This window comes from Citrus sinensis, chromosome 7, assembly GCF_022201045.2.
Source record: "Citrus sinensis cultivar Valencia sweet orange chromosome 7, DVS_A1.0, whole genome shotgun sequence".
Classification (NCBI taxonomy): domain Eukaryota; kingdom Viridiplantae; phylum Streptophyta; class Magnoliopsida; order Sapindales; family Rutaceae; genus Citrus; species Citrus sinensis.
This window is the reverse complement of record NC_068562.1, coordinates 29,286,066-29,294,583: the sequence shown is the minus strand read 5'-3', so window position 1 is coordinate 29,294,583 and position 8,518 is coordinate 29,286,066. Positions and strand designations below refer to the sequence as shown.

Below are 8,518 nucleotides of genomic sequence, written 5' to 3'. Positions count from 1 at the left end.
AACAATGATGGAATTAATATAAAAACATCAAATTTGAGGCCGCGCCTCTAACATAATAACTGTAAATGAGCACATAAAATTTGCATAGAAAATGGTCAAAATTTCAAGGAGTTTCTTAATCTAGCCTCGAAATAATTCTGCCCCTGCAGGATATATTTTTTAAGAGATGAAACAAATCTGTTAGAGATAATAAGTCCAAAGAGTTTAGTTAGCTAGATATCTAAAAAAAATTGAAAGAAATTTGGAAATCATAATATCGTTTTAATAACCAAGATAAGATATTAGTTATAGTCCGATTACTTTGGTGTCTGGTAATTTGATTTTGATCTCGTGCACAGAGAACACGATAGTGTAACATTCAAGATATATATCTGCTGGGCATTACAATGATGTTAAATTTACAAGATTTTAACTCGTTTTACTGAATGTATTAGTTATTAGTATACTCTACTAGAACACTTTTATTGGTGTAAGAATAAATGGCAAAGTGAATTAACTTTAGTCATAATCAAATTAACAGAAGCACTATAGGGATTAGGTGGCTAACATGAGCCTAATATTTTATTGGAAATTTTGACTTCTGGGGAGATGAAATCTAGGCATATGTTAAAGTTAATTAATATTTATTTTGACGTAGGTTTTGACAAAGCGTACATCACGATACTTTTAATCATGTATAGTTCCATTCATAATTTCAACAGTAGCTAAAAATATTGGTTACTAAACAGAATTTAAATATCGACCACTTAGAGTCATTTGATTTCCATTGCAAGAACATACACCCAACTAGCTAATCTCTTATTTCCTGTAAAAAAATTAAGGAAAAGAAAGTGCTTTGACATATATATCGTTCAGATTATTTAAATTGGTCAATAAGTAGCAAGAATGATTATTAATTTTTGAAATAATAAATTACTTATAAGGAAAAGTACAGAAAGTTTACCTATTCACCAACCCAACTAGGATGTAATCTCATTAGGTTATGTCTTTCTCTCGTAAATAATCTTGCCTAGAATTTACCACTCATCTAGCTAACACAAATAATAAATTTTTATTAAAAATGATTATAAATTTACGCATATTGAAAGAAATAAAATAAGGTGAATTCAAACGTGAGAATGAAATCTGCATGTGATTCCTATCAAATGATTGGAATAGAGTAATTGATAATTTATAAAAGAAAAAAAAATCAAATTATTAACTAGACTAATAATATAAAATAATTATCTAAATCTATATTTTTAATTATTATGAACGAGTAAAAACTTTTATATTAAGAAATGGATACGCCTCAAGGGTTTGACTGAATGATTTTTAAGTTGCTTGTTTTTAATTGATCATTCATGTTCTAATTCCAACAAAGATACAAGCTTAAAAATTAATCTGGGATTTGCCCACACCCTATGAGAAAACAGATATTCATATTACAGTAAAATATTTCTATAGTGATACTCTATATAGGTTTAATCTCCATATAGTCATAAAAAATTTTGGTTCTAATTTGGATCAGTTATAAATAAGAATAAACTTCCCATTATAATAAATTATACGTCTTTTAGATTTCATCTTAAATAACTTACCTATGATCGACATAATGATAATTATTTGTATATAGCAAAAAGATATATGTTATATTAAAGGCATAATATGGAATAAAATACTTTTTAAAGTTGTTTGATATAATGATTTATTCTTTAGAGTTACTATGTTTTTGTGCTTATAGGCTTATAGGTACATAATAACTCTCTAGTATGAACAACTCCTTACTGAGACCAAAATATTTCCTACTTCTCAAATATTTTTAGAGTTTCATAGAATTGAAATATTCCATTAATTAATTTACTTTTGTATTATTTACACTAAGTATAACTAAATTAAACTAATAATTTTTTAACTGAATCCCCACTAAGTTATAACTCCTTAAAATAATAACATTAATTTGTCCCAATATTACGATTATAAAGAGATTTTACTGTATTGATGTTATTTTAATATATTTTTTACTTAAAATCTTGTTACAAATTCTCATTCATTAGTCTCATATAATATTATAATGTTAGCTGGAGAAGGGGAATGAGTTGAACATACTAAATACTACTTAAAATCTTGAGTCCAATTTTATATTAGATATTATATGACTTTAGAGGAGATGAAATCTAGTTATATACGTATATATCTGTTAAAAAGTTACTATATTTTGTTGCTGGCTTTGACGAAGGCTGTAGTATTATTTTGACTTTTGATACAGTTTCCATTCTTAAATTTCAACAACAGCTCGAAATATAGTTTACTAAACAGGACTTAATAGACCACTCAGAGATATCCAATTTTCGATTACAATCGGTCGCCAATTGGCAGGAAATGATTCGATACATAATTAGTGATGTTTGATTAATGAGTACGTTAATTGTGAGATATATTATTAATTGTTACAGTCAATCCCTTGTAAGAAAAGAGAACAACCAACCCACCAAGTAAACTAGGAATACTCTCCTTAATTTATTTTCTTTTTCACCAACAAAGTGTTGGCTCCGCTGGCAATGGAGTCCCTTTAAGTGGCTTGATTGGGTTTGCTCCCCACTTCAAGTCGCAGGGAAGTCGCCTTTATTGGGAGAACCTGTGACTCTCGGTTCGAGCGGGGACTTCTAGTCTGGGTTGTGGTACGGGCTTAAAGGTGCCTCCCACAGTTGGAGCCATCCCTAGGATACATCGTGGTCAAAACCAAAAAAAAAAATTTCTTTTTCAACTTTCACTTTTGGCACATTGTTGTTATTTTTACACTTGCTATTTAAACCAAATAATTTATTCATTCCCATGTTTTTGTAAATTTATAATCATAACATTCACAATACTACTGCGCCAATGTTTGGGTTTAATTACTAATTTTTGGGTTTAACAAAAATATGGCTATGTCAAAATTTTGACATCAAAGGAGTCAGGAGTATTATAATAAATGTAGGGGATATACATATGTGATATAAAAAGCTGAAAACTATTGGAGAAAAATATCAAGTTCCTTTCCTTAATTTTAATTTTATTGACTTTTTCAATATACCTTGGATTTGGTCGAGCGTCCCATCTCTATGAGTCTTTGACACAATGGCGTATTGACTCTCAATTTGTAGAAATCTGGTTAATTCTTCTGTTGGAGAAATTGCATACTCAGCCATTACTGTTCTTTATTTTTTTAAGAGAGTTTCCGGCAGGAGGCTATTCCGGTTAGGCAGAACTTTTCTTCTTTTATTCCCCTATCTTATTGCTGAGAGTTGAGATCCTAATCCGAGAGTTGATTTTTTTATTTTTTATTTTTAAATGAATCTCTGCTAGCGAGGCAATTTTATTAAAACTAAAGAACAATATACTCCTAGTCGAGACAGATGCCTTATCCCTCAAAATAATTAAAAAACTACAATAACAAAAGAAGATTTAAAAATGTAGACAACAAAACAAGAAAAAGTAGAAAGAACAAACTTAAGCAAAATGATAATTAGTAAATTTATTAGCATCATTAATTAGAAAGAAACTTAGAAATATCTTGTGATGGACCATCCCACCAAATATAAGCAGAGCACTTTAATCTTAGATTTGCCAAACGATGGGACACACAATAAATTTCATGAAAAGAGTGGCTGATTTTGAAGTCCATCTAACTGAGAAGACGACAACAATTCAACTAATGATATGGCAAGATCCAGATAACTCAAGTGACTTACTATTAAAAAGATGTATATCTGAAATGGAAACATTTTAGGAAACATTTTACCCTTAAAGTTGTCCGACCCTTATTGTACACGAGCTGATCAACCACAAACATCTTAGCATTATAATATGCTGAATGAACTCCTACAGGAATGCAATAATCCCCTAGAAAGGATCTGCTAGAATCCCAAAAATACCCCACGTACCGTAGCACCTGCTGGTTTCATTTCAACCGAGCGTTAAATGATGTAAAAGGAAAAAATATTAAAAATGAAAAAAAAAAGAAAAAAAGTATAGTTTAATGGTAATGGTAATAAAGTCATTCATAATTATAATTTGTTACGAAACTAACTCTCTCTCAATATTGGAAAGGCAGCTTGATCCAAATACTTGCATAATCTCCCAATTTAAGTAATTGTCACTCTCTGAGGACGCATCATTACCTGCCGGTTGATTTTTGAGGGATTCGCGATTTCTTATTTTAACAAAGAAAGAAAATATCATACTCAAATGCCAATTAAATATCACTCGTCTCTCTCTTTGAAATATATTTGACTTCGATTTTCGAGGTCGAAATTCCTCTCAATTTGAGACAAAGTTTACTTCTTTTCATAATTTCTTTAGTTCATCAAACTTGATGGAATGATATTCGCTCCAGCAGTGGGCTTTCTTTCTCATGCATGAAGCATTCGACATATGACAATATCATGAAGTATATATCCCAAGATTAACACATTTTCAATTGAAAATTAATGTAAAAAGATTATGTGATGGTTAATCTTAATAAAGCTCCCTCGTTATATTGATGTTCATTAAAAGAAAAAAAAACTTGTAAATTTTTTTTTAAATTGATATATGAAAGAATCGTATTAATAATGTCTGTAATTATGATTTATGATTTATATCCCCGTATAATTCGGAATCTACTAAGTCCAATGTCTCTTGTGATCATAAAACCCTATTAATAACATATTTAGGATATCGTCCATTATCGACCAAGATTCCTAAGGGCTGAGGTATTAATTAAGAAAAGCAAAAGATTCAATTTCCTTATGACCTTTAAAATCACTCATTTACGTTGAAGGAAAAAGGCCATCCAAAAAAATTTGGATGAAAAGACTAAAATATTTTTTTCCTAATGTTTTTATTATTTCTAATAGTTGTTCTTCACATTAATTTTTTTAAAGTACTACAAGTAATATATTTGACAAATTTTAGGGGAAAAAACACTTCCAACTTTATTTTTAAAATTAATCTAAGAAGAGAATATCTATATTATACTTGATTGATGGTGTTTAATCAATAAACATTCTAATTTTTACTTGATGATTAGTGATTTTTTTTAATTAACCTCTGAAAAGATGAGAAAAAATTATTATAGCAAAAATGAGCTTTACCTCTCGAGATATCATCTTAATTGGAATACTTAATTACAAATTAATTACCATTAACCTCTTCATATGCAGTTGAGTCAAAATTAATTAACTCAGAATCCTGGCAATCTGTCGAATATGGAATGGATGCTTGGCTGGTCATAGAATTCTAATAGCTTAAATTTGTATTAATTAACAGCTCGGGTCCCTCTCCTATCATTGCGAATCATTTTACGTCACTTTTTTTGACATTAATGCTTTTGTCAACTCTCTGTTTCCATGCATATATACATATACAATTAATCGCATATATAAAGCATATGAATTTTACGTTTATTGTATTATGAATAATTATTAAAGGCCAGGCCTTTAACAAGACAGCGATAGAAATTGAGTTTGGAGCCACTTCCACTGGAGTGGTTGGATCCAAAAGGTTCGGTCAATGCCTTCATCTTAGCTTACCCGCATCATACATTAAACTATGTATTTACTAATTAATTATAAGTGTGCTACGTTAAAGCATATCATGATATGTTATTAATTTCATGTGTGAACAGCAAGACCTGTACAATATTATTCCCTTCTTTTTCCTTTTTTTTATTTTTATTTTTTTCCTCCCCTTGCCTCATTGTAATTGTCTGTGAACTTCTGTTTGTTTTCAGAGAAAGAAACCATGACAACATGTAATGTGAAAAGTTGAAACATATAAGTAAGAGGATTGCTGAAAAAAAGGGGGTAAGTTTTCAAGCATTTTCTTGGCAATTTTATACATACGTTTTCAACGAAGACCAGTTAAAATGTCAACAAGTTTAAATAAATTTCCTCATAATATTTAGAAATTGCCTTACCTTTTCTTGGCAATTGAATGATACATAATGCATGCAAATGTTCAAAGACGATTCCACACTTCGGCCAGAAGTTTCTCTTGAATTCACCGTTAAAAGAAAAATGGAAAAAGAGAACAAATCATGAATAAGTAATGCAAATATGTTATGTTTAGCTATCTAATTTGTATGATTAATCCAAAAGATATTAACATGGCTTCAAAAACATGCAAAATTATGTATTTGCAGAGCAAAATGATATAATGATATATGATACATATAATAAACAAAAGCTATTTATATATATGTTCATATTAATACACATTAATTAATTAAGATTCAAGCGAATGTGCAACCCCAAACCTGCAATTTCTCAAACTCTCTAAACACTATGCAATCTCATGAAACAAAGGGTCTTCAAGAAGGAGTTCAGGCCAAACGGAAGGGGCAGCTACAACTGATCCTCCATAGCTGCTAGAAGTACTACAGGCGTCTACTAAGTTGTTGATAGATGACTCGGTTAAAGGCGGCGGAGCCATGGAAGGAGGAGAAGGGGTTGCGGAAGAAGCAGCAGCAAGCTGCTGCCATGGAGATTTAGGCGAAAAGCTCTCTCCTTGGCTCAACAATGGGAACTCAGCACCATGAACTGTATTATCAGTACTATTTTTGTTCAATGGTGTTTGATAGCTACAAGGAACTTGTAAATCTGGCATATGAGAGAAAGAAACTGATGGGTTGCTGAGATTTTGAAGAGAGGCAGACCCCATATCCCATTGAGTAGATGATGAAAGTGAATTAAAAAGATTAATGCTATCAATATCAGTGAAAGCTGATGATGAGCTATTATTTAAGCTGTTTGAGCTGGAGGGTTGAAGAAGATATTGCAAATATTGAAGCTTTGTCATTTCAGCTTGTAATCTCACAGCTTGCTCTTCCCATGTGTGATTCTCCATAAGCTCTTTTAGGTTAGCCAAAGCTATAAGATGGGGCAAGCTTGAGAATACATCAGTTCGCGGTCGGTGAGTCATCGGATCAAACCCCATCTGGATAAGCTTCTTCTTCAGATGAGTGTTCCAAAAGTTCTTGATTTCATTGTCAGTTCTTCCGGGTAGGTGGCCTGCAATTGCTGACCATCTAAATGATAAAAGAAAAAAATAATTATAAGTACACGTGCATAAAGTAAATTTCAAGATACAAAAACGAAAATTAATGTTAAAAAAAATTACTTGTTGCCAAGGATGGAATGGAGATTGAGAATTGTTTGCTCTTCTTCTTGTGAAAATTTTCCTCTCTTGATATCAGGCCTCAAGTAATTTGTCCACCTTAATCTACAACTCTTCCCACATCTATTAAGACCTGTAAAAAAGCAAAAACATAAAATTGAGACTTGAGAATAAGACATAAAGTGGACAGAAAACAGTAACTCTAAAATCTTTATTGATCATTTTGGATATATATGGTACCTGCAAGTTTTGGGAGAGCTCTCCAGCTACCATGGCCATGTTTTTGAATGTATTTGACAAGTTTCTGATCTTCGTCGGAAGTCCAAGGACCTTTCTTTAGGCCACTCTCATCACAACAAGGAGACCTTCCCATTTTCTTCTTCTATATATCTTATTTTCCTCCGCTAAAAGATTTGTTTGCCTCCTTCAAATCCAACCATTAACTGCAGCTTTCTATTTATATACAGTGACTAGCCACATGCTCCCTTGTATATGCCCAAATTAAAGGTGACGTGCTACCTTCCCATTTGCTATACCAAAACAACTGTACCCTTTTCTTTCTTGAATTTTCAACTACACAAATTTTTAATATTCATCGATTTTGTTTTTGAAATTTATTGTCTTTGAATAATACTTAATAAATTTGTAACTTGTGGACCCCAGTTTTATGTTTGTATATCAGCGACCTACAAACATATTGAATCCAAACGGTCTAATATGGAATTTCATCTTAAATCGAATAACACCCGCGGATCATTGCATGAAATAAGTTTGCATGAGCCAATACAAATTAGATAATCATTTAATTTGAGTTGTTGATTATATAAATGGTGTTTACTTGTAGTATCCACATCAAGTGATATACATGAAATTGATTAATTGATGATACAAGTTAAGCTTACAATAAATTTTAACATGAAATCATTGAATTATGTGGTTTCGAGCTGCATGTTATGTGTTTTTAAAGTATATTCCATAAATTAGCTACTAAACACATTTTGTGTATTTGATTACCTAACAGTTGAGATTATGGGAGAAATCTATTTTTTTAAGTTGGGACAGATCAAGAAAATATTATGATATAAACAAATTTTATCGAAATCAATATATACCACTTACTTTTCTACTATTAATATCTAAAAACTTTCTTAGCACAAAAAAAATTGAAGGAAAAAAGGGATAAAAGCTCATTTAGTCCCTATATTTTAATATTAGTGCCCATTTAGTCCTTATATTTTTAAAAATATCTCGAAATATCCCTGCCATTAAAGTATTGATACCCCTACCGTTACTTTTTATTTCTTTTGCCTTACTTTTACGATATTATCCTTTTATAATAATTTTTTTGGACATTAATAAAAAGAAAATAATTAAATTATCAATTTAACCCTAGAAAATA

At 30.7% G+C, this 8,518-nt stretch overlaps 1 protein-coding gene across 1 annotated transcript; it reads right to left on the bottom strand.

Moving 5' to 3' along the window:
• Positions 1-6,077: 6,077 nt before the first annotated feature.
• LOC102627389 (transcription factor MYB93) lies at positions 6,078-7,540 on the bottom strand. Its single transcript, XM_006464192.4, has 3 exons — positions 7,360-7,540; positions 7,123-7,252; positions 6,078-7,030 (listed from the first exon to the last, which is right to left on the bottom strand). The coding sequence occupies exons 1-3, from the start codon at positions 7,490-7,492 to the stop codon at positions 6,286-6,288; spliced, it is 1,008 nt and encodes a 335-aa protein (XP_006464255.1). The 5' UTR covers positions 7,493-7,540; the 3' UTR covers positions 6,078-6,285.
• Between the last annotated feature and the right edge of the window lie 978 nt (positions 7,541-8,518).

Bases quoted from the DNA above. Each gene is read 5' to 3' on its own strand.
- LOC102627389 (XM_006464192.4), bottom strand. From the start codon at position 7,492: ATGGGAAGGTCTCCTTGTTGTGATGAGAGTGGCCTAAAGAAAGGTCCT. The intron at 7,253-7,359 runs GTACCATATATA...GCTTTTTTACAG, and splicing joins AGCTCTCCCAAAACTTGCAG to GTCTTAATAGATGTGGGAAG. The intron at 7,031-7,122 runs GTAATTTTTTTT...TTTATCATTTAG, and splicing joins CATTCCATCCTTGGCAACAA to ATGGTCAGCAATTGCAGGCC.